Genomic DNA, 27,755 nt, shown 5'->3' with positions numbered 1-27,755 from the left:
TAGAGAAAAACTCACTTGAAAAAACGCATATAAATGTAAAACCACATTCACTCACCCTTTACAGATATAACACACGCCTGCTTAGTAGTGTGTGTGGTGGATTTACGGCACACTGGGGGAAGTGGCACGCAATAAGCTCTGGCCCTAATTAAAACACAGCAACATGCAATTAGCCCTCACTTACACACGTCCCACGGACAATTACTGGAAACCACAGCGCGTCAGGGGCATTTACTTCTGTTCACATGACCTCCACAGCACTGGATGTAATGTGTCATGGTCAGGGAGAAAAAGAGGTGTAAAAATAAGGACAAAAACATCACCAATAGACCCTTTTATTGTTTGTAAACATTCTGGGCTTAGCTGGAGGCAGGAAGCTATAGATTCCTAATTGTTGTCATAGCAACGATAAACAACCTTTTTCTGGAAATATCAGAGAAACCTTATTTTATCGTCTCAAATGTCATTCCTGTTGTTCTTGCACCTTGAGCCACAACAGGGCCACACTTTTGAGTTGTAGTTTAACACTTATAATTGCTAGTTTTAGTTTAATCTTATTTATGTGGATCACTTCCTGCTTCCAGCTGACGTCACTGATGACGTAAGCAGTTAAAGGGTCTGCAACTGATGCACTGATGTTGCTCTATGGTCGTACACTGGTTAGTTTTTTGAAGATTTTGGAAACTTGGATTGTCCACCTCGAGTTTCATCTCTTGTGTGCTCAGAAATTGATTGTAGTAGTTCTGAAAGGCCGTTTGATTTACAACGGGTTTAAGGGCCGGGGCTCTAAAACATGTAGACCTCAATAACTATACATGTATGAAACTATAGTTCATGTCCCTTTTTTCCTAATTCCTTATTTAGCAGGCTTACCATTGTTCGTCAATATTCTAATGGTAACATCACACTATATAATAAGATTGACTAATTAAAGAGATATGTAATGTTATACTATCAGCTGACTAAGATTCATAATACATCATGTGGCAGTCATCTGGTTTATTGCATCTTATTACACACACGGTAGAAATGTTGCATTGCTCTTGCGCTACCGGAGAAAATCTTTGTCACAGCTTGATGTTCTCTGTGTGCTCCTCAAATGTAATACTCAGTGCTTCAAATCAACAGCACTTCATCTTTTTTATGAGTTGATGCAAGCTAGATCAGGTCACACAATGTTCCTATCTAACATCATTTTAACGACTGAGTATTGTGTCGATATATCCCGGCGAGACAAAGGAAGACCCTGCATCAGCATTTGATCCCACAGCTGGGATAAAACTGCTCATCTGAATTTCATGAGTCTGCATGGGTGCACTGTGACAAAACTGCACAGCAATTATGGCACAGACAGACAGAGACTGCTCCAGACTCAGCTTTAAAATGTGTAGCCAGTACATGGAGTTATTATAAAAGTTTGAATAAAAAGTTGAAACTTAACATTATTTGAATATTAATCTTTCTTTGTCAAAAAAAATAACATTATTCTAAAATATAAAAGTTTTGTGTGTGCAGGTGAAGCCTGACCTTATAGCGACCCCTCATCCTAATGGAGAGCAGGGCAGCCATTTTCAGCTGTGCAGGAGGTCTTGGCTGTTAGAGGAAATGTCCATGACACAGCGAAATTTGTCAGACAGCAGGCTCAACAGTCAGGGAGAATTATCCTTTTACCACAAACAAGGGCACTGTGACTTTCAGCAGCAAATTACTAAGGGCTTTGCAGAATGAGTCAAGGGAAAAGAGAAAAAGACTCAATTGTTCGAATAGAACAGACATCAGTGACCGAGAGGGTATGCAGATAATGTCGTTGCATGGCAAAAGAAGCCAAATGAATTGCAGCGTTAAGTTATTATTGTGAACATTGTGGGTGCTGTTTTGAAGGAAAATTATAGGCGCAATATGGTTTTTCACCCTGCTCCTGCGGCTCTTTGCCTGTCTAGGTCGATCTATTGGTTTAGTTCTGGAGTTTTTATGTTATTCAGTCCTGGTTTATTTCTTGTTTACCCCTGACATTCACAGTAAAATGGGTTGACAGAAACTATCGCTTATTTGAATACAATTGTGTTCATTGTTTGTTTTTCCCCTCTAACGTTCTTCATCAAACATTATGTGCTCCGTGCTTTAGAAATAAAGCCTGTTCACAGCACTAGTTAGGGTTAATTAGCTTGTTGCATAGAAAAACATCCTCATCATTGTGGAAATTATGCAGAAGGCTCTTGCTTAGATAAATCCAAGTGGGGACTATGTTTGAAATATGCTGCTTATGATCAAAACAGGACATAAAAAGGCATACAATTTCAACAGTGGGCCTCAAAATAATACTAATGTGCAACGAGTGATTCATTTTCAACCATTCTGAATGTCTCATCCAACAGAACACATTTTAAAGGCTGGGGCTGAGATGTCCCCACTTGAGAAGTGTTCTGGCAGCGACGCTTGGCTCTCAAAGCTCCCCATGTGTGTCCTCATTCATTATCTGGATTCTACTCCTGCTGCTTGGAGCTTACAGTGTGTAGACACCATCAACAAAAGAACACCTGGGACCAGTCCATGTTCATGAGCGAGATCATCCCTCGGGTTGCCCTTAGTCTTTCTCTTTTTGCTTATTCACCTAAAGAATCATCTGAAATTGCTGTATTTTTATGATTGTTTGTCTAAGTATTATTAGAGTATTATTATTTGATTATTATTAGTAAAGATATTTTAAATCAGTGGACCCACCATCAGTATAAGCCAACCCGAAAACAAATCTGATTTGTTATATGTAAAATTCAAGATGCTGTAATTTCCTCACTAATTATTTTCGAATAAGTGTTACATAAGCTGTTAAAGATGAAAGTGATCAAAACAACTCAGTAACAGTCACTTTAACAGACCATTTGTCAGTTTATAATTGTTGTTGCTCACATTCATATCATGTTTTTTCTTCCAACTCTGAGCTTTTGACATGAAGGAACCATCCACCCACCCAGCATTTGTCATAATATCTCCTGATTTAAAAGTATATATATACATTTCATATCCAATGAAGCTGGTGCCATTTAGCTACATGGCTGACTTGTTCAATGTAAATTGTAAGAACGGGAATTTCATCTTGGAGCACAGGGAAGGCATTAGTATTGGTCACAGTGGCTGTTTGCCGTGCCCTCTAATTAGGTCTCTGTGATGACAAAAGCTTTATGCACCAAGGTTGTTATTACTGTGGCAGCTTTTTATTATGTCCCATCTATTACCCTCACAGCTGTGAGAATAATAAATGTAATGGGTCGATAAATGACTAGCGCACAGAGAAACCAGAAATTCACGTGTTATGGATGTAAAGTATTTTACTTGGTGAAAAAGTACTCGGGAAGACCGGGGCTATTTGTCACAATTTTTTTTCTAGACTTTGCTGCTCATCAACAAAAATCCCTCAACACTCAGACCTGCATGAAATGAAAGCTTGGACCCTTGACTTGAAGTAGACCTCACTCTCTTTTTTTCTATCATATTGCAATAAATCGTTATTAACCGTCAAACACAAGAAAATTGACTGTGACAATGTGCCCCATATCCTGGCAGGGCAAGTTGTCACAAGGCGTGGGGTTGGTTGGCACTATTGTTTTTAATGGAGTTTTTAAATGGTTTTTTTTTGTACTTTTTTGCTTTTTGAGATAAAAGGACTAAATATGTCTTAAAACAGTCGCAATGCCACATGTGTTCATAACAATCTTTTTAAGTAATTTTTTTTAAGTAAAGATTTTTTTGCAAAATGCTGTATGAGGTGTAAAATGTACAAATTCACTAAAACGACCCAAACACACAGCCTCTATAAAAGCTAATGTTAAAATAAAGTGATCAGAAAAACATATAAGACACAAAAGAAAAAAATGTTCCACCATGTTATGCCCCATGTGACAAATGACCCCTCAGTTTTTGTGACAAATAACCCCGAGTGTCCACTTTACCAACAATAAGCTAGCTAACAAACGGCTTTAGCATGCTAGCTCTAAAACGGCTCAAATCAAAGCTAACATCTGTGTCTTTCAGATCAGTGTCTTTTGAATAAGGCACTAACTAAAGGAAAGCTCTCATTACTTAAATAACCCAAACATTAAAGTTCAGGAGAAGGCCTTAAAAACAATTCAAATGTGTCCTGTCCTCACGTCTTCAGTCCAAATGAGATGAATGATTATCGGTAGAGAAGAGGAATACCAATACACAAATTATATATCAGTACTGCGCCTTCTAGTGTGGCTATAAAAAGCGCTTACCCCGTGTGACAAATAGCCCCAGACTCCCCTAATAAAATAGAGGCTGAAGCCATATAGTAGTAGGAGCTGGTCTGTATTACTAGACATAGCAGGTTTTACTTTGTTAGTGTTATGCTTCTGATAATTCAGTTGTAAATAGGTTTTGTCACAGTTGCATTTGGCCCCTAAATTCTCCTGTTAATGTGTAACGGGACACCAGCCGTCTGCTCCATGGTGTCACGTAACAGGCCACAGCTGTGGATGTGTGATTGTACAGACAATCACCCTCGCATCGAATCAATAAGGACTGTCCCGGCAGCTGTGCCACATGTGAACAGGGGTCACACGAGCCTTAAACCACATTTGGAGCACTCACCAGTATCTTATAGATGTTATGTTGAACCATTACGGCACGTAAGGATCAAATGCATGGATTAAATGGAGTGTGAAAGTCACTTCGTATCTGATAACCTGTAACTAATGTGTCACCTCTTTTAGAATACGCAAGTTCAATTGCTCTATGTAAAATCCTTGTGAATTTGAAGATATATGAGCTTGGTGTCAGCGGTGATTGGGGGCAGCACATAGGCCACTACTGGAATCTGATTGCCACTCAGAGGGGCAATAACACGTTCAATTCAGATGTCATAAAGCTGTATCAAATATGGGCCATAAATATTCAAAATTAAGGTGTACTTTATTGTGCGTGGAGGAAAATTTTGTAATAGAATAGTTCAAATTCGGTAGCCTTCTCAACCTATACTAGTAAGGTAGATCCTTAGATTTCGCATTAATTCAGGATATTTTTAGTGCTGCAAGGTGAACTGAGTCACACTATCAGCTTAGGTGGGTCACACTGGACAATGTCACCTCAGCAGTTCCAATATGCGAGTTTTTAGAAGGTTTTAGAACAGAGAACCTACATAGCACTGGGGAGGGGGGGGGGGGGGGGGGGGTCTGCTGTAAACCCCATGACCCTTGTATCATTAAGCCTGCACATTTCTACCCATTTAAATACTATATCTGGGTATTCACCACCATCACTTGATATTGGCTGGCCTTCAGTAATAATACATAAGTGTCTAAAATCAACTTTCTTGTCCATAGCATTGCAGCGTTTGGGCGTTATGGATTCATCATGAGTCAGGTAAGTGCAAGTGCAGCCTAATCGTCGCTTTGAAGCTTGCACAAAAAAAAAAAAAAAAAAAAGTAGGTCGTGTCCTGCAGAGTATGTAGGCAGGTGCTTGTTAAAAATACTTGGAGTCAGATGATGCACGCACGGTCGGTTCCCACTCACTTTCCAGAGCCAGTGTCTTTTGTCATCCTCACTCTCCCATCTCCATCTGCTGCAGAGCTAAACCCGCGCTCCCGCAGCCAATGCAGCGACACGGAGCTGCGAGGAGGGGGCGGGACGTAGCGTGAAGAGGTGTACAGCTCGGCCAATGGGAAGGAATCGCTTTTTTCTTTTTTGCTTTTTTGCGTGCCCTTGCCTCAGAGCTGGGAGTGAGGAGAGGAGGAGAGCGCGGTATAGAGAGGAGTGACGGGGTTGTCTCTTGAGCAGGTGCACGTTTTTATTTCTTTGGAAGCATCAAGAAGACACGAGAATTAAATCAAATGTGCCAACTCATTGAAAAGGCTAAAAAGTCGAGTGTTTGAAGAACTGGAGTTGTATTACCCCCCGTGCGGCGCAGCTGTCCTTCGTGATTTTATCTTTTTTTTTTTGTAACTCTATCATCACGCGCGGATTCTCGAGCACCAGCAGCATCAGCAGCGGCGAGTGACGCGATGGAAACCGGCAGCCCCAGGAAAATCCAGTTCACTATGCCCTTACTGGACACCCACCTGGACCCCGAGGCAGCGGAACAGGTGAGGAGCGAGTGACCTGCGGGAGGAGGAGATGCAGCGCGTAAATGTGTGCGTGACTCATGGGTGCCATCGGACATACAGTAGGCCTATTTAGGAGGAGGATGCGACCGTGTAATGCGCAGTGGAACAAAACTTGGTTCTGTCTTGAAGTTAATTTAAGAAGGTGTATGAGATTGAAGCTTGAGTTTTGAAGCTTGAGTTTTGAAGCTTGATTTTTGGAATAATTTGGCATGATTTTCTGGAGGCTATATCATCATGACAAGCTTATCTGAAGGCAATTAACTTTTCTGCTATAGCTTCCATTTAAGGAAAAAACATACTTCAAACTTTTTTAATGATAGAGATATTATATAATATAAAAACAAATCAAAGATTCAATATAAATCCTATTTATTTATGTATTTATGTATTCTTGCCTCTTTTCCCCCCTACAGGCGAGCAGGGTTTGTTTCATTATGAGCTTACAATGATGCAGCTATATAGTGTTTTTTTAAATAAAGTAGTACATTTAAGTAAATCTGGTACTAATTGTTCTTCATTGTATTGGCAATAGAAAGACTTCTTATTAAACATTTGTTTGAGACCACACTTTGGATGCTTTAAAACCATCTTGATCTCAAGGCCACAACCCGACTTGTCTTTATGACATAAAACTGAAGAATTCCAGTGCCTGCAGAGAATATAGTGTGAAAATCTGTCCCATTTGTACTTTGTATGAATATAACATGGACAGGGAAGTCATCCATAATGAATCAGTCTTGAGTCTAAAAAAAAATTAATGAGACTTATGGCCGAGCCCCGGGATCTGTCTCTGTCTCTGTCTTCCTCCTCTGTCCACTGTGTTCCTTAATGTCACAGCAAACCATTTAAATAAGCGAGTTTGGTTTTGCCCTTTCAGAGAGTGTGGGATGTTTTATTGGGGTGGCATCATTTTGGTCATTTGGGGACAAGGTCAGGATAATTAAGAATTAGATGAGCTCATTTGGAAACGCTGTGCTCCTCCAAGCTTGGATATAGAGAAGCCATTATTTCTTGGCCAGGAATTGGAACTGGAAACTCAGATAATGGCTGATGTGCAAAAAGATTGTAAAATGACATTTTATCTTTGAATGTCTCACCTTATGTTGCATATAGAAACACATAGTCATTGTTTTTGTTGAATACCTGTGTTTTTTCTGTGTTGTGGGTTCGGCAGGCTTGCCTCCACCATCAATGCAAAAATTATTTCTAGATATGTATGTAGATTGCTCATATCCAAGGATGATCAGTCTCTTTGCCGTCAATATGACAAGGGTTTGTAACTTTATGTGGTTTTAGTGTTTAAGATAACAGAGTCCAACATTAATCATTTTATTAATCAATTTTCAGATTCAAATTCAGAAAACTCAAGGGCAATTACTTTGCTGCAACCTCAGACAGATATTGCACAAACACTCACTGTGTGTCACTTCCAACAGTACAGACAATAGTAGATATTTAAGAAAAAGACACATTTCAAAAAGGTCAATGTCACTTAGTAAATACACTCCCTTCAACTCCCAATTCAACAGTTCAGTGACAGAGGGGACAAAAGTTTTGGAGAAACCATTTATTCGAAAAGGTCCATATAAACCATAAGCGAAAACTCTGAGGACAGAGCATGGAGAGGCTGACCCAAGATACAGTTAGAATTTTTAAAGTACACCAACTTTTCTGTCCTGTTACAAATTGCTGTGTATTATCCAATAGGGCTGAAACCAGTAATTGAATATTGAAATAGTTGACAACTATTGTAGTAATCGATTAATTGTTTTCTGGTAAACACAGACTCAAAAAGATGACATGAAAATATTTTTTATCTTTTTTGTGAGGGTCTGTAGAGTGTTGTCAAATGTCATAAATATATCTGTCTGTGGCTCAGGACAATTATCCAATCAGAAAGCAGAATTAGCTCCTCTCTTATTGTTGCCAGATCCTATAGTTTAAACCAGTTTGGAAATTGCCGGGCCAACCAAACTACATGCTTTCGTGTAGTGACGTCACTAAACGCCTACTACACGAAACGCTCAGGGGAACGTACAGGCTTGCAGTCATAAGTAGTGACACTCATGTTTTAGGGTCATTGTACCCACGTTTTAAGACAAATTTGCCATTTTAAAACCTAGTTTGGACTTTATTTTAAATCAATTTGATTTTCTGTCTATCTATTCATTTCTTCATTACACCAATTTGTGTTACGGATTATGTGAGTTTTAACCTATCCATGGCCCTAATCTTAAAATACTTTGATTTCTAATGCCTAATCTGGAAAACAGCCTCATTGTTGGAAGGGAAAACGACACACAGTGTCACTACACTACACGCCTTTCTCTTGCAGGCCGCAGGTAGAAACTCTTGTAATTGACAGACGGCATCAACCAATTACTGAACTGCCGGATATGACGCCGGATCAGGCTGCAGGAAGCCTTTTCAATAAACATTAAACAAGGAGGGAATGGCATGACTGCCAGTACAACGTTGTTTGTTATTTAAAACAGTGGAAAAAGCAAAAGAAAACATGTCTCAGTAGCCGCGATCTCCATCTTTAATGTTTTGGAAGAGTGCAGTGACAGTGTTGAACTCCCTCTCGGTCCATGAGTGGACCGATAGTGGTAAAATTGGGAAATGATTGGCTGCGAGAAGCTGCTCAGACGGTTCTTCTTTTCAACAGAAAGGAGAAGTGTCTGGCTGGACAGGCAAGTTTGGAAATAAACTTCCTCAATCCCAGCTCCTGTCCCGACTAAGTCCCAATAATTTCCAGTTGCAGCTCAGTGGCTGAAAACTTCGTCATACTTTCAAATGAGGAATGCCCCGTTCACAGAAACGTGTACTTGTTCATGTGCAGCTTTGAGCAAACCAGGTTCAACTGTAGTGACGTTTTAAAGCACTTTGTGCCTCCTACAAACAATCAACTCAATCAACATATCCTTAAACAGCATCACTTCAGCTTTATGTGGGAAAAAGTCTCAAAAGCCTTTCACAGCAAAGCGATAACTCGTAAAAAAAAATTATCTGCTGCTTTATCAAATACCAAAATAATAATTTGTTGCTGCTCTATTATCCAGTAACAATTATTATAAAAAAGAGTGAATTATTCCTTGCTGTAACTCAGCATAAAAGTCGCTTTGAAGGTACTTTTTAAAGTCGGCTTTGAGGAAAAACAACAACAATATTTGTGGGAAATTTAAAAGATCACATCAAGACGACACATTGGTACGCCCATGGCAATGTGTGTGTGTTATTTTTCCCCATCTTTTGCTCAAGGGCAATGTTTGAATGCTTGCACAAATAGTCCAAGACCATATTTCAGTTTGAACGACTTTCTTTGTAGATCAGCATTATGTCAATGCATGGGGAGGTCAAAGCAATTAGTGTTTCAGTAATATGTACAACAATGGTGTATTAAAACATGCGTGTGAGTGTGTGCGTGTGCCTGTGCGTGCGCGCGCGCGTGTGTGTGTGTGTGTGCGCATGCGCGTGCCTGTGTGTGTGAACCTGCTGTGTTTGCAAGCACCTTGAAAATGGCACTGTAGGGGGCTTCACCCACGGCCCAGTGCTCTGTGTAAACCTGACACCTCTCAGCATGGAAAAGCAGGCTCTGTGGAGACCCCGCACGTCAGTCAAAACAAGAGCTCTGACCTGCACAACAAAACCACAGCCAGTTCTGTCAGCCGCATCCAGTCACACTATGCTGCCTTTACTCACCTCATTATAAACCAGCAGATTCGTACAAACAAGGACACACCCCATACTGTCACTATAGTGGTAACACTTGAATAATATGAAGTAATATTGCTGCTTCTACACCTTAAAAATGTACAATCAATCAATCAATCAATAAAACTTTATTTATAAAGCGCTTTTTTACCGAAAGGTGTCACACAGTGCTTTACAGATTACAGCATTTACAACAATACGCCTGGTGGAACCTCCCATATATATACTTTTTATATATTGGGATTAAATAAAGATTAGTCAGTTAAAAGCTAAGCTAAAAGCTAAAAAGGTGGGTCTTGAGCCTGCTCTTAAAAACATGAACGTTCTCTGCAGCCCTGAGCTCCTCCTCAGGTCGTTCCAGAGGCGAGGGCCGTAATATTGGAAAGACACCTCATCATGAGTCTTTTGTTGACTCTAGGAATAACTAGGAGACCCCTGCCGGAGGAGCGAAGGGGCCGTGAAGGTTCATAAGATAAAAGCAGTTCTGAAAGATAAGAAGGACCAAGACCATTAAGACATTTAAAAAACATTAAAAGAACTTTAAGATCGATCCTGAAACACACGGGGAGCCAATGCAGCGATTCAAAAACCGGTGTAATGTGGTCCCGCCTCCTGGTCTTCGTCAGGACACGAGCTGCTGGATTTTGTAAAAGTTGCAAACCTGAGATCCTCTTTTTGGGAAGACCAGAAAGCACATAATGTGTGATACAATATGTGATATATTGAATAAAGTGTCCTTTCGAATGTGTGAATAAAGTCTATTCTAAATCTTTTGTCGCTACCCCAAGTATCACCAGCGCTAGCTTTACATAGCAGTAATAGAGTCCAGCCTCCTCAGCCACATCACTGCGCATCAGAGCTTTTTTCTCAAGGACACCTTGGCAGGGATGAAAACTAGTCCGATGTGAAGTGTTTTTATTCTGTGACTGTGCAGTACAACAACATATACCCCATAAGAACATGGAGCACACAATGAGATTTTTCCTGGTTAAATAAAGGTTTGAATGAATGAAAAAATAACCATATTTTAATAATAGCCACATTTATTTACAAGAATATTAAGAGATTAGAGGTTCAGGTTAATCAGCAATGTGACTTTTCCTTAGATTTTTAGATTTATTTCAAACATATCTGCTTTGAAAAGACAAAAACAAGAAATCATTTGCTGTACAACGTGAACATAAATTAGCAACAGAGCAAAATAACTTGAGCATATGTTGATTAAGACATTTTTGAAAAGGAGAGGGATGAAGTGTAACCTTTTTTTTTTTTTTTTTTCCACCCCTTTAAATCTAAATAAATCTAAAAATAAATCTAGACTTTTCCATAGCCATAGCACAATTGTTTTTAATGATAATAAATGCTAAAAAAAAAGAACTCTAGTTATATTTTTTGAGCGTCTACAGATCCTGTGGCGCTTCCTGCACTGTGCGATTTGAAGCATTTTGCGCGAGTTGGGCTGGATGAACGCGTTGGGATAGATGAGCTTTTGACAAGGGTCTGAATGCATGACAAGCGTCTAACTTAAAAAAGCACAAGCGTCACTAGGGGCGATTTGGACGCTTCAGAAGCTTTTGGTCTGAACGCAGCATTAAACTCAAAATAAATAATCAATGGGAAAATGTATTACATTCACTACATTTCTTTCCAGAAGCCCCGTCCACTGTTGCAAACTCTATACATAAAAAGATGGTTATTATCCAACAGTTACTGCAGGCATGGATCATTTGGCGCATGATTGGTGCTTCGACTCTATAAGAAAAGAAGAAGAAAGAGCGAGATCATTGAAAACTATTTGTGAAGAGTCTTGGCTGTCTGGGTGAAGCTTAATGACTCGTTGGCATCCCATTGTGTTGGATCCATCAAAGCTTTTGGGGGGCATCTGGAGAATTATCGTACCCAGCAGGCTCAGGTCAATGCGAGACAAGAAGATGGAGAACGCTGTCTCTGTTCCACACAAAGACCTTTAATCGGATCGCAATGGACTGAGATTAAAGAGGAAATGAGCCTCACTGAATAGCTGCGTTTTCTTTTATTCTAGGATTGTGAGATGATTCATTATGTCTGATTTCAGCTATTAGAGGATGGTAATAATTCAAATGGCTGAGAGAATGCAGACTGTCGCGGTTTCTGCTGTTCTTGCATGACCCCCTTGTCAACAAACCACTGGAAGTTCACTTTTTTTGGCTTGTAGGTCATTTTTGATCAGAATAGCGTGAAAGCAGGTAAAGAGGGGAGATCAATGCCATATGATGTAACCCCTTGGCCACCAAATTTCTGCACACGTGACCAAGAGGGTAACCAATTGAGTGCATCCACTTCCTTTCATCACTTTCATATGTTATTTTCCCTCATTCGTTCTTGGTGAACAGCAACATGTAGCCTGGAGTGACCCACATTATGGCTTTAAATACAACAAAAGCTTGAATTCTCCATTGTTCTGGGTGGAGTTTTCTCTGCCTACCAGATCTGGAGGCATGCTTGGCTTTTTCCTGCCACCCACCGCTTTGTGACGCTTGTCGCCTGTTTGTTGACTGCAGCTGAGCCTGGTCCGGCGGTGAGAGGAGCGCTCCTGCCCGCTCACTGTGGTATTTGTGTGAGAGGACAACAGTGCTGCCGCTGGCTGAAGGGAATAACAATGTGCTGGTAATCAGTTCCACACAGACACCGTTCTGGCTTTAATGTAGGCCAAGGGTGGGCTGTTGTGCATTTAACTACAGAAAAAGACACAGGATAAAATACTGAGAGCAGAGAGAACAATATTTAAATGCCAAATTCACCAAACCTTGATACATTATTTATTTATATTTCATTTTACCTTTGCACAATGACAAATGAAAACATTGTTTTCTAAAATAATCAGTAATGTATGTGATAAACTATAATATAAAAGATTTTAGGAGAAGAAAATCATGCAGCCTCAACTTCAGTTGTGTTACATAAACAAGTGCCCTTTCTTTCAATAAGGAAAATATATATACACAATTATACTCATATTCTATATTTATACAGTATCTACAAAGTGAAGTATATATCTGAATATTGATCATTTGTCACACTCTCCAGTAAGTGCTGGGATCTTTGAAGTAATGTGTATTTGCTGTTATTGGAGAAGACAGCAATAACCTACCTCGAGGAAGGTTGTCATGATCATGATTACCTTCATGACAAATGATTGACTCTTTCTGGGTCAGGGGCATTTGTAAGTCAACACTGCATCTATAATATACACTTCAGTCTATATTAAGGTACAGCATTGCATTTTCTCATGCTCCCCCTCCCCCTTTATTTTATTTTAAAAGTATGTTTTTTATGTTACTGTAACTCTACAGGTGTTGTTCTAGTGAAATAGGCCTCCACAATATGAGAATTAGCAGCATTTGATAACTGTCTTGAATTTGAGACGACATCGTGTTCTATTATAGATAAAACATTTTCTTCCTCCGGGTTAAGAGATGTTATAGAATATTGCAATATTTCACATACATTGCAGGTAAGAAAGTTGTAGTTTGAAAAGCAACTTTTATCTAAAAAAAATCCCGGTTTCCAATATGTTTCATTGAGATAGAGGTATTCTTCATTACATTTGAGTTCCTTTGTATAGCTTTCGCCCGTACAGACATGAAAACATGATGACAAAGTTAAAAACAGTGACATCACTTGCAGAAGGAGAGTCATAGTACACAGGGCGGACAATACTATAGTCAGCATTTTTTCTCGAAAGAGCATACAAAGCACTAGCACTCTGGATGCTGCTGGTTCAAGAAAAGACAGTCTCGCCCTTTCTTTTTTTCACCTGCTCCTTATCGTCACAGTACAAATCTGAATGGCCAATTAGACTCTCTGTGTGAAGCTGAGATGTGCACCTCACGTGTGACTGCTCATCTTTCATTAGGAGGCATTTTAACCACAGTTTCATCACTACTCGGTGTCATTACGGGGTGTGAAAGAGCAAGTGTTTTCAGCGTGCACTCAGTGACGTTCATGTTGCATCAGCAGCTCTGAAAATGTGCCGCCTCATTTATGCAGCATGTTGTGGGCGTAGACATCCATGGGTGTAGACTGACTCATCTATTCAGTCATCAAAGATTCACAGCAACGGTTGGAAACGTAGTCAGTGTTAATTGGACCAGGCACCCCCAAAAAGTATGGTGTTGTTTTGCCTTTTTAGTGTGGTGAGGCCTACAGAGTATGCCTTAACAGGTCTAAAGCTTCCCAGAATGCACTGCACCCACCATGCCTATGTATGAATGTAGACTGTGCGTGATGGGTCTGCACTTCCTAAATGTTTTTCATGTTGCTACTACCATCATCACACAAATTAACATAAAACTAACCCAAGCCTGTTCTTAATCCTTATGTTCATCTTTATTTTGTTTCGGAATCAGAGCATTCTTGAAGTGGATTTTATATTTTCTGGTATAACAAAGTAACTCACCAACCTGAAAACTGCTGCATGTAATATCATCAACCATATCCCTGATCCTTAACCCTATTCTTAACCAGTTCAACAATTAAACTCAATTTACCATCAAACTGAGCCGAAGCATTACACAACTCACCAATGCACAACAGTCAGAGGGAACCTTCGTGCTGGACTATCTCCTCTTGGAAGAAATGGCATACATTTAGGGAGTCTCGTGGTTCATCAGGGAGGCAGCTGTTGGGGTGGATTGGCATAATTTTCTACCTGTTAGCCCAAGATAATTATGAATAAGACAATGTAAGTTTCAAGTTTCAAGTTTAATGGTTTTGTATAGCCCAATATCACAACAGAAGTCGCCTCACAGGGCTGCACCAAACATTAAGGCAATAAAACAGAGCAATAAATATCACAATTAAAAGTTCAGGTGAATCCAGGCAAATATAATGTCCAATAGGAGGTAGCGACGTGCGGCGTGGGTGTCCCTCGTCCTTAGACTCTCCAGCACGGCAAGGAAAAACTCAAAAACCCGGCAGGAGAAAAGAGAAAACTTGGGGAGAACCACAAAAGGAGAGATCCACTCCCATGGACGGACAGGCTATAGAGACCCAGGGCCGAAGGATCCCTCAGCAGACGGGCCAAGATCACAGTCCGTCCAGTCCTCAGATTCAAAGCAACCTTTTGCAACAGAATGGATAAACCATTGTGCTGAGTCAGTAGAAGCTTCTTTTTAATCATTAATCATCAGTCATTGTCGAGCAAACAGAAAGGCAGTGTGGATTGTAAAATGCTTGTTTCAGTTTTATCAACATGCACCCATTGTTCTTTTCCAGATCAGAAGACGCAGACCCACACCAGCGACTTTAGTGGCATCCAGTGATCAATCATCTCCTGGTAAGACATTCATCAGCGAGAATTTGGCTGCTGGAAAGAGCATCACATTTCTGGACTAAAATAAACTGAATAATGCACACTCAAATCCTATAATGAGTTTATGTTTGCAATTTTATTCTTTTATAAGTTTAAACTCATTACAATGATGTGAACTAGATAGATTCCTCGTTCCCACTACATTAAAGTAAAACAAAAAGTGTCTTTATGTGTCTTATGTCTTTTATAAACTCAAGCGCAAAAATGTTAAATGCAGTAGAGTTTATCCATCCATCCATTTCCCCTGCTTTATCCGGGGTCAGGTCGCAGAGGCATCAGTCTGAGCAGAGATGCTTCCCTATCCCGATCCACACACACCTCCTCCAGCTGTTCTGGGAGGACCCCGGGGCGACACCAGGCCAGCTCAGAGACATGTTCCTTCGAGCGTGTCCTAGCTCTTCTGCGAGGCCTCCTCCAAATAGGACATGCCTGGAACACCTCCCGAGGGAGGCGACCAAGAGGCACCCGAACCAATACAGAACCAATATAGAACCAATACAGTATGAACTTTTTACATTTTCTGCAATATGGCAGTAACACCTACTGGCTTTAAACAAAAGAAAAATCTATCCCTCCCTCATTTAGTAAATTCTAAAACGTTGGCACAGCTTGTGAAGATCTAATCTTGTCTTCTACATATTATCTATTTGATACAAACTGGTGATGGTGGTGTGATTCTGTTATTTGAGAGACTCTTACTTCTCGCAGCAGTGTGTTTTGTGTTCTTCAGCCCTGAATACCACCATGTGTTTGTGTGTTTAATGTGAATTTTTAATCATCGGGTGACTCCTCTGGTGTGGAGTGAGTCATCCAGGCTGGTCCCTACGTGATGCTGCTGACTCTTCTGTGTTACTATGCAGTGCAACTCATGAATCTGTGGGTGGTAGCACGAGTGCACTTTGAGATCTTAATTCAAGTACTCAGTACTCACCCAGTAGAACTTATAAAAGCCAGTTTAATCTTTACTCCAGCCAGTGCATACTGTGGTTATGTCCAAGACACTTGACCCACTTTGCTCATACATATGAGTGCACTGTGTGTATGGTTGCAGAGCAGCAGTTCTGCTTGTGTCATGATCGGTTCTGTTCAGCTTTAATTGCACCAGAAACTTGCTGCTGATTCTGAACAACATGTATCAGCATTATCTTTGATCTCAGAAAACATAAAGAGCCCTCACTACATTCCTCCGCCAGGGAGATCAGACAGAGAAAAACAGATGCAGGGAACTTAAGAGCCTGTGAAGTGTGTACAGAGAACAGAAGTTTGAGAATCCTTCACAAAGCCTCTGAAGGGGATACTTCCCTCTCTTTGAAGTCCTTGTTAAAATGGTTTCTATCATCCAAAGGACCTATCTGTTCTATCATTGTAATAAAAACTGCAGACTATAAAAAACGTCATGAACAATGTGCTGCATGTGTGTAGTGGGAATGTATAACATTGGTTAATGATATATCATATGCAGATGTAAATTAAACTATTTTTATGTAAACGTTATTTTAGACATTATCTGTAGATTTTATTTATATTATTTCAACCAACTGGATTAGACTTTTAGACTAGAATAAAATCTATAAATCAACTGGATTATTTTATTAATGTAACATCCCTCAAGATCCAACAGTCAAACTGTGCATTTCTTAACTTTGATCATGATGTCAGTCAATAGTACAGTGGGAGGAAAAAGTAAGTACACCGCTTGGAATTTCTCACCTTTCTGCCTAAAATTTGGTCTAATCTTCAATCATACAGTGATTAAACAGTGTCTGTTTGAACTAATACCACCCAAACATTTACATTTTATCATATTTTTATTGGCCATAATATTCACAGGAGAGCGTGGAATAAGTGAGTACACCCCTGAATCTCACTGAACTGCAGCAGTTTTGTAAAGAGGAATGGTCCAAGATTCATCCTGATCGTGAGCGTCTAATCTGCAACTACAGAAAAGCAGTTATTGCTGCAAAAGAAGAATCAGCCAGATATTTAATACAGAGGTTCACTTACTTATTCCATGCATGTTGTGAATGTCTCAGGTTTTTCTGCAAAATATCTTTATAAACTTAATTTTTCCATTGATGATAGCACGTTGTCCAGGCCCTGAGGCAACAAAACAGCCCCTCACCATGATTCTCCTGCACTACGCTTCACAGTGAGCATAGGGTTTTGATGTTGATGTGCTGTTCCATTTTTCCTCCACACATTGCGTTGTGTGTTCCTTCCAAACTATTCAACTTTTGGTTAATCAGTCCAAGTGCTCCTTCGCAAACCAAGGTTTAATATTTTGGGAGGAACACACAACGCCATGTGTGGAGGAAAAATGGAACAGCACAGCAACATCAAAACCCTATGCTCACTGTGAAGTCTGGTGCAGGAGAATCATGGTGTGGGGCTGTTTTGCTGCCTCAGGACAACCTGCGATCATCAATGGTAAATGCTAAATGGACTCAATTTATATAGCGCTTTTTTTTTCTACCTTTGTCAGGCCCTAAGCGCTTTACAGTAAGGAACCAGTCACCCATTCATTCTGTCATTCCTACATCAGTGGAAAAATTACCCAAGTTTATCATGATATTTTGCAGAAAAACCTGAGACATTCACAACATGCATGGAATAAGTAAGTGAACCCCTGTATTAAATTCTGTCTGATCCTTCTTTTGTAGCAATAACTTCTTTTGTGTAGTTGCAGATTAGACGCTCACAATGATCAGGATGAATCTTGGACCATTCCTCTTCACAAAACTGCTGCAGTTCAGTGAGATTCAGGGGATATACTTGCTTTTTCCACGCTCTCCTGTGAATGTTATACATGGCCAATAAAAATATGATGAAATGTAAATGTTTGGGCGGTATTAGCTTAAGCAGACACCACATTTTATAACCAATTTAGGCAGAAATGTGAGCGATTCTTACTTTTCCTCCCACTGTATATTTATTTTTAAATTATATTAAAAAAATATATAGTTTTAAATTCAGGCTTCATCTTTACACACTGTTATTCACTGAGTGGGTTCATTGTCACACATCTTTTTGGCTTGCTTGAGTCACTGTACAAAACATAAAACTGCTCGTGATTCTAAAGCCCAAAATTAATTAGAAGATGACAACAGTAGATGCCATTGTTTACTACCATTTTAATTGCTCAGACACAACAAACTGTTTACAGTCTAATTTACTGTGCGCATAAATTTGAATTTGATTAGAAAAAAGATCATAATCAAAAGGGTTGCAAGATAATGAAGCCCCCCACACACGGACACACGGACACATGAGCACAAACACATACGCGGACACACACACGGACACACACACAGTCAGACTAAGATCTGGGAAATGGATCTTTACTGAAAATTTGAGATGTAAAAAGAAAGCTGTAGCTGTAGCTGTAAAATGCTTCAGACAGATAAATCACATTAGGGGCTGGTAATAGGAGACGGTGCCGGAGACAGTCAAGTCAAACTGTACAGACCCCACGCGAGCGGAGGAGTGTGATGGGAACAGAGGTGCACTGATGGTGTGTGCATTATTTAATGCTCTGCAGATCACTGTGGCTGTGAGCCCAAACTACAGACTCATACAGACGTATACAGGCAGCTGGATCAGGAGGTGTTTGTGGAGTGACACACATAACATCAGGGGTGGAGGGCACTCAAAATAATTTATTTATCTCCTTTGTAGAAATGTGCATGATTTGCTCAAAACAAAAAGGATAATTCCCTTTAATTACATTGATAATATTCTTATCTCCGTATCTTTGAAGCTTCTTGAAGTTCACATCAAATAAAGAGTTTACAAATTTTGAAACAGAAACAAAACTCATCCTCATTTATTGTATCAATTTCACTTTTAGTCATCGAACGGTTTATCAGATCTATTTTCTCCACACATGTGACATTTGACACTCATATTAGCATAAAAGCCCATCAATCATTGCAAAAGAGCACTTGCGGACAAAAGCAATTGCGCTGTACTGTTGATGTGGTTTAGCAGCTGACTATAAACTCTGTACCTTCACCAAAAGCTCATAAACAACTGCACTAATATCAAACGCAGTGCACAGATTTATGTCTAGGAATACTCACTACTGCACACTGTCCATATGTTTCTGCCTCTGTGTGAAAGAGGCTATATACAGTGTATATACTTCATGAATTGTTCATTTAAAGGTATTATAAAGAACATGTTTCTTTATTTCTTACACATAAAGCTTAAGTTAACTAAATCCCGACAGCAGCCTTGGTGTGTTGTTTTTCTCCACTCTGAGTGAGTATCAGCCGGTGTCTCTGTTCTCATCTGGCTCAGTTTCAGACACACAGTCATCTGGGAGTTGCTGTGATAGACTCATCAGCGAACACCGATGGAGGGCTGCTTTATTGGCCTTTTCACACATTCTGACAACAGATGGGTTCCCCAGACTCACACACAGTCCAGAATTGGACACACATGCAAAAAAAAAAGTGGGATCGAGTGGGATGTAAGTCAAATTAGACTTGATGCTAGTGACAGGGAACTCCCTTGTCCTCCCCTGTGCGAGAGTTTATGTAAATTGTCATAATCATAAATGATATATTGGATATATTGTTATTATTTATTATCTAATAAAAAATTATAAAGAGAATATGTGAAGGCACACTATGGGTATGGTTTATAGATATCAACATCTGGCTTTTGTTAACATTCCAGAGGACAAATTTGGTTTTGAAGATTGTCATATACTTACACGCATAATTCAACATGCGCTTAATTAATACTTGGGCTTACCCCATATGACCTTTTTCTGGATTTGAAACAAGGTCGTCAGTGTTAAGTCAGTGAAGCTCCTCAGAGATGCTCAAAACACAGTAAATAAAAGACGACTCTCTAACTGGGGTATAAAGGTTTGCTGGTTTTGATGCGGCATACTGAGACGAAGTACATCAGTGGCATTTCGATCAGCCCAGAGGATACTTTTAAGTGTGGATAATGTATGCACATGCTCAGTACTCATAGTGCCATCCCTGTGCCTAGGGATGCAGAGGTTGCCAGGCAACAAGGAGGTGTCCCAGAAAGAAAAAAGTTTAACGCCTGAAAACACAGAGTGAGATGCAAGTTCACATCAATCAAAGTTAATGGCTGCGCTGTACTAATCTAGACATACATATGTATGTCCATCATTGACCACAGAGTCATATTTTAGGCTCTGTTAAGGCTCCTGACGGTCGTTTAAGCTGCTTCGGTTGCTTAGACTCAATATCAAAACAATTACATTCACTCATTAATTATGTGCTGTGATAAGATTTCATTTCAAAATGTTTTGTTTTTAATCAATCAAGGAGAGGATTCAAGACTAAAAAATTAAAAATACAGTTTTAACAAGAATATCTGAAATGCCAGAACATGGATTACGTTTTGAATTAATATTTATCTGTTTGTTATGTCTGACGTCCAAATATAATTTTAACAATATTATTTTTAAGTAACCTTTACTTTTCTCCACTTTAGTTTGAGGGATTACTGAGCTGCACTAAACCACATCACACAATTCAACCCAATTTCAATTGGTCTAAAATCAACTAAGCTCTAGAAGATGAGTCTTTTCTATTACTGTATGTTGATGCATTGGCTACTAAGATATACAAACAAAATGGATACTGATGCTCTATAGAGACTTGTTTAAGTGAAATAAAGCCCAGCCACCAGCAGACACTTTACTGCTGCGTCCGATAACCATCTGTGCGCAGGTCACCTTATAGTCTCTGCAGATGCTCTCCCACATACAATCAGTGGATACATCCATACGATGTCACTCACTACCACAGGTGTTTCATGTTCTCCATGCTTATATTGTGTGTTTCCCCACAGAAATAGATGAAGATCGCCTCCCAAACCAGTTGTACAAGGTATGTTTGCAAAATCAGTTGTGCTTACCTCAAAACTCCTCGCTGAGTGTTGTTGTTTTTATTTTCAGGCAGCTTTATTGAATTCTCCTCGACAACGACGGAAAGGGCAAAAGGGTACACCGACTATGAAAGGTATAAACTCACTCAATTTTGGGAATTTTTTCAGTTCCAGAATATTGTCTTTATAAAAAAAAAGGTAATTTTTGTGTTGAGTGTCATAACATTTCTAACTGGGGGTGTATGGTGGTGCATATAGCAGCACAAGTATAACAATACCAATGCATGGTTAGGTACCACAAAGCTGTATACTGTAATTAACAATCTTTTAGTTTTTTCACAAGATATATTTCTCTAAACAAAATAAATAAAACTGAGGTACTTGTGATGGGGTGGAGGCGAGGGCATAAGCTAGAAAGCGGGGCAGGTGAAGATTGAGTAATGTAGAATCCTGGGGGCGATGATTGGCTGCCGCGGAGGCATGGCTGCTGCGGTGATATGAATATGAATTTACGGACCCCACCATAATTTATGCAATTTTCATAAGCATTGAATTTATAAAGTAAAAAAATATTCTCTTCAACACCTTCTCTCTCAGTCATGCAGAAGCACACTCAACTTTTTTCATCTACACGCTATTCCTGCTTCTTTGTTTTCTGCACTCCCTCCGCACGCCTGCCCTCTACGCTCTGTGACTTTGAGTTTCTGACTTTAGCAGAAAACCCCTCTGCTCTTGCGCGCCCCTTTAGAGCTGCAGTTCCTCGTGGAGCACCATTTGTACCGGCAGCAGCAGCAAGGAGGGGGGGACGAGTGCTCCTCTGAGAGTTGCCTGTCGGACCGGCCTAGTCCTGACTCAGTGCCCGCGGGGGAGGAGCTGCCCCACGATGACGACGCCACTGTGGAGGCCTTCGAGAAACTACGCTGCCAAATGGAAGGTCAGACCACACAGGGTCACGCCACTTTCATAATGTGTATGTTGGCCTGTTTGAAAAAGTACTGTTTTCAATATTTTATGCATTATAAAACAACTAGACTAGCACTCCATTATGTTTTCTTATTCTATGAAAGATAGATACCTGAAGTTCTAGTGTATGTAAATCACCATCACTGACTGGCATGCTAATGGACCTTTATGATCATTTTGACCGGACTATATGTCGACCAGTCATAATCGTTATGCAATTTAGCAACCAATGGCAGGAGAGAAATCAGTGTCCTATTTTTCTCAACAATATATGGCTGGCTGCTTTTAAAGTAGAACAAAGTAATTCATGCCCCTAGAGGCCATAAGCGCCACTGCAGGGGTCGTAGCATGTTGCATTTTTTCATTAATTGTCCGTGAGAGTAAATACTACACTGACAGAAAAGACAAGAATGGAGAGAGGGATATTGTACATCCAATTGCACAATGGAAATATTTTTTTTCACTCAACCTTGGCTGTAAATACTGATTAAGTGGTGCTAGCCCACAGTTAGCTTTGCCTGTTAGCTTGTTAGCTTCTTCTTCTTGATTTCATTCGTGTGTATTGCCCCTGCAGGCAAAGTTGCAAGGGTGGTTTTCTGGCCAGAGACACCAGGGGGAGATGAAAGACCCCCCAGTCATCCCATCAACACTTGTGTTACCTCCAGAGGGACGTACAAAAAGGATTTATTAAAGTTACTTAGTTCTTCTTTAAGTCAAATATTTTTCAGCTGCTCCACCAGTATTTGCACTCACACTTACAGACTACACGGTTCAAGCTGATTTCTTGCTATTGTTTGGTGAAAACTGGACAAGATAGAACATGTAATTTACTGACCGTTAGTTGGTCAATATTTAGATTTTCCTTGACTGTAAGACTAAATCTTGCCTGTAAAAACTAGTCTAAACTACAGTATAATTTGAGCCATAAATGCATGAATAGGGCCAGAGGCATCTCCGCTCATCATTTCAGCTGAACAAATAGCATATGCACTACAAAGGCAGGGAGGAGCAGCGGTCTGATTTGGAGGAGTCATGAGGGCTTTTGAGCGCCAGAACAGAAGAGAACAAGGTCAGTGAGAAAATGGCTGTAGGATCATGAGTGCTGTGAAGCTGCTGAGTGCGAGAACTGCAAATTACTGAAGTGGTTTAGTTTAATAACAGAAGAAGAAGAAATGCAATAACCATGGGACAGAACCAAGTACAAAAACAGCTGATGGGCATTATGGTAATAAAAAAGTGGGTTTAAAGAGAAACTGAAGGGTCTGACTCTGAAATGATCATACTAATAAGTAAGTAAGTAAGTGCTTTATTTGTCATTATACAATTGCGTAGATTAGATGTAGGGTAGTCCTGCCACTTGTGAAACTCCGTCTAACAGTTGAGCCAGGACTTGGAGAATATAAAAACACAACAGTCTTTCACCATCTACCGGGAAATACCACAATCCATCTTATTCTTCAGTGACAGAACAATAGTAGGAATGAAAAGCTTGTGTGGTTAAGCTGCAAGTCCTGCCCGGATACCTTCTTGTTTGCCCATTTCTTGTTTGCTGCAGTTCCTCTTGTGACGCCTCCACTGCTGCAGGTGTGAGGAGCTTTTGGTGCCTCTTCGGTGTCCAGAAATCTGTGGATTTGTCTCAGATGTCTTCAGATCATCAGCTAGTTTGTTTACTTTTAAAGAAGCTCTTTCCTTCATGACAAGTTAGGACTCTCTGTAGCAAAAAGAAAAAAAAAATCAGCTGAACTTTAACAATTGGTTCTGTGCGTAACTTCAAATCATAACAACGCCGCCCAAGAAGTGACTTCCTGTTTTGATCCAGCACATCAAAATAAAAGCACCATCTTATTTATTAGTTCAGCAGTTCATTAGTTCAACTTTTTTTTCTCCCTAACTATTAACAGACAAAACTGAAAATGTGTGTAATTAGTTATATTCTCGTAATGTTGCAAGTACCTACAAACTGTGTGCTTTTATTTTGGCGCGCTGTATCGAAACAGGATGTCACTTCTTGGGCGGCGTTTGAAGTTCCCGTCCAGGTTTGAAGTCAATTAGTGGGTTTTAACAAAATGCTTTTTGCAAACTGTCACTGTTCAGTTCCACAGAAACTGAAAACACACATACAGTACGTATTGCATAAAAATAAATGACAAGGAATTTCCAGTAACATTTAGCACAGCCTATAGAAACAGAAAAGAGCAAAAGTGCTTTGGATATTGCTTGAATGACAGTCAGAGTTTGCATTTTCGGAGCCAGCCAGTGCGTTGGTGGACTGGTCTGAAAGCTAAATTGTAATTTATATGTAGGCGGGCTATTTTTGGTTTCCCAGCCTTAATGTTACACCATAATGTTCTTAGATCAATTATGATGCCCAGTTATAGAGTATGTTCAAATTAAGTTTCCAGTCTGGAGAAAATGTGCAGAGACAAAGCTGAGATGACAGATCAATGGCCATTAGCTCTGGACGAGCTGAAGGTTGCTTTGTCTACAGACCATTTGTTTGAATGGCTTCAGTCAGTAAATAACTTACAAGGGTAAATGTCACAGGATATTGATGACACAGTGAAGGCCCACGTCATATTCTTGTTTACGCCGACACATCAGAGATTATTTATTTGAACGTGTTTGAACATTGTTTGAATCGCTTACGTTGCTTTACTTTCTTATGCCTCTTGTTGCTCTTGCAGAGTTTTCCAGAGAGAGCTTATTAGAAGGAGGGGGAGGCCCGGAGTGTCCCCCGGCCACAGAGAAGGATTGTGCTTCTTCTGCATCTGCTGCAGATCCCTCATCACAACAGAACACACAAACAGGTACATGTCTCCCAAGTCCTCGTCACCATGTCCCAGGGCACATTAAGCCTTCCTAAATTTACTCTGTTGTTTATGGCAACATTATCAGCAGTTCAGTTTAGTCTCATAGGTACAACTTAGATTTACAAGATTTACTGAAAGCTGCTATAGCTGAAATAAGCGAATGCAGGTGCACAGTGTTTTTGCAGAAAATATGCAGGGCACATGATCAGAGGTTGTTGTTTTCCCATACAGTTTAATCTGTAAGAGCACATTTTAGGTAATTGCCTGTGTGGTAAACACAGGCAATTAGTGCCCATGGTACTCATAAACATAGTACCATGGGCATGTCTTCTGTCTTTATGGACTAAACACTTGAACAAAGAGTGTAACCTTTGGTGAATGATTCATCTGATCAGTTTTAAGAATTTTTCTGTATTGGCATGTTGTATTGGCCTATCTTCTGAACTGGTATTTAGTTTTTACCAAAATGGACAAATGGGTTGGTCAGTAACACATTTGTAGCCTGTGTGAAGCTCTCCCATAGTGTGCGGTCCACTCCAAACTGGTTTCATTTGTTAGTGCTTCATTAGTGCACACAAAATGAGTATTTGTGTGCGCCTCGTTTTTGAGGTATCGTTTGTTGATCAATCACTCCTACCTGGTGTCATTTGTGCTTTTTTGGGGGGGAACACTGATCGCTAACGGCGTCCCAGAATTTTCTTAGTGGAGTGCACGTTTCTGTGTAGGTTTCCTCCAACTTCCGTGTCAAAAGAGTGACGCTACTCGAGTCACGAACAACACGTGACAAATACATGAATTTGATTGCACGGGCTCGTTTGAGTTTGGCAGAAGCGGTGACAACTCCCTACCAAGACTGATAACCCCGTGTATAAAATATACAGAGGGGGATCATTCTGGATGCCAGGCTAGGGCTACAGGTAACTTCACACAGGGGAGACACCTAAATATAGACAGCTGGACTTTTTACATTCTGTCAAATAAATAACTGAAGAAAACAAAAAAATGACAAGGAAGACTACTTCTTTCTGGCTTCCTTCCACCACACGAAAATGTGCCATAATAAAAGAGGAATTGCATACGTATAGGGAAATAATGAGAGGGAATTGACGTCTGTCACAGTGCGTCTTGGTGACAAGCTGTCTATTGTCTGTCCATCAGTTGCTGGGAGAGACTACAGCCACACACTCTCCCAAAGCGAAATGAGCAGCAAGTTTTAAAATTTTCATCAAGTTCTTTCTGATTTTATGCTATTGTGATGCTTTCTAACCTGCCAAACTAATACACATCTTGTTTTTGGTGGTTTTGTGACACATTCACAGCCATTTGATTTCACATTACTTCATTTCTTGTTACTGTGTGTTTTAGACACAAAAGTGGCGTCATGCAGCTCAAGTCAGTCGTCAGCAGAGAAGACAAAGAAATCCAGCATGAAGAAGGAGAAGTAAATGTACAGCTCAATGGGCTCGAAACAAAGAAATGTGTGTGAACCCACTTGAATACATCAGGGCTTAGACAAATACACTGGACAGGCCTTAGTTACCACTCCCAACACCACAAAGGTTTCTACGGCCTATTCAGTGAAAACAATGTCGCGCATGGGCCAATCCATACTTATGATGTTGTTTTCTTTAACTCCCATGCACAAACACCGAATATTTATAGTCCAACAGTCAATCATCATAAACCACTTTACTTTTCCCCAGCCATGCTGAAATAAATTAGATTATCTGAGATGTGCCAAGACCAATTTCCGTCCCATCTCCAAGCAATAAAATACCTCACAAGTGATGAAATCATATTCGGTTATATTCAAATCTCAATTACTCCAATGCACGTAATTATCCACACACAATAGTTCATATGTTTTATCTCTGGAGTTACAAAATCTGTCTGTGTCTCAAAGGGCAGTGCAAAGGCACGGTGGCACAGCGGTTAGTGCTCGTGCCTCACAGGTCCCGGGTCGATTCCCACCTGGACGGGACCTTTCTGTGTGGAGTTTGCATGTTCTCCCCGTGTCTGCGTAGGTTTCCTCCGGGTACTCCGGTTTCCCCTACCACTAAAACATGTACAATAGGCCGGGATGAGTGAGAGTGTGTTTGAGAGTGCGACTGTGGGACAACAGATGCAAATTAGCCCATAGCTACAATCCGGTATGTGTTCATTAACATGCACTGTCCCGACCAAATAAACAAATAAACCAATAAACAAAGGTTCGCTTAATGATTGAGCCAACGGCAATTTGAACATTTAAAGAGACTTGGTACAGTTACAAACTAGCTTGTAAACATTTAAATTCAAAAACAGGTGATGATTACAACACATATGTTGTTATTTATGTGTTTAGCTTTTGTACAAAATACATGGCACTGAGGTATTTTTCTAACAAGAAACACATGTGGTTAAGGCAAAAGTAATAATTTAAGTTTTTCAAGATCAATGTGTGAATGAATCTTTCCTTTGTTCTGTAAACGCTTTGAACCTGCGCTGATGACAAATTTGAAATACAAAGTTACAAGTGTATTATGTTTGATTATGAATGTTTATCATAAAATCTATGTCCCCGGCTGCTTCCGAATAGGCCAATTATGACAAACCTGCCAATCAGTGCTTGTTACTACACGCTCCCTCCACTTTTCAGGTCGACCTAAAAGAGGCTGTCTTTCAGCCAGAATTCCACGTGTCGTTTCTTGAATTCGGGTAGATTACGGTATATGCAAAATCCAGTTTCACCTTGGGTCATAGATCACCTTCATGCATGGCACTGAATGTACAGCATTTCTGGAAGCAGATGTTTACAGCGCTTCTTTTTATACAGGGACTAAACCAGTTCTAAGTGTTCCTTTTACTGACATGTATCACAGACTTTCTGTACATTTGTTAGATGTCATTATGTTTTCTGTTTTGAAAGTTGCATTACAATGT

The 27,755-nt window shown here is 40.1% G+C and overlaps 1 protein-coding gene across 1 annotated transcript; it reads left to right on the top strand.

The window, feature by feature from the left end:
* Nucleotides 1-5,712: 5,712 nt before the first annotated feature.
* Nucleotides 5,713-27,436, top strand: LOC306980140 (protein phosphatase 1 regulatory subunit 1A-like). Its single transcript, XM_079579383.1, has 7 exons — nt 5,713-6,098; nt 15,090-15,150; nt 21,025-21,062; nt 21,131-21,194; nt 21,809-21,994; nt 24,708-24,830; nt 26,199-27,436. The coding sequence occupies exons 1-7, from the start codon at nt 6,018-6,020 to the stop codon at nt 26,276-26,278; spliced, it is 633 nt and encodes a 210-aa protein (XP_079435509.1). The 5' UTR covers nt 5,713-6,017; the 3' UTR covers nt 26,279-27,436.
* Nucleotides 27,437-27,755: the final 319 nt, after the last annotated feature.

The sequence above is a fragment of the Gobius niger genome (genome assembly GCF_951799975.1).
Source record: "Gobius niger genome assembly, chromosome: 20".
Classification (NCBI taxonomy): Eukaryota; Metazoa; Chordata; class Actinopteri; order Gobiiformes; family Gobiidae; genus Gobius; species Gobius niger.
This window is presented reverse-complemented; position numbering and strand designations above follow the sequence as displayed.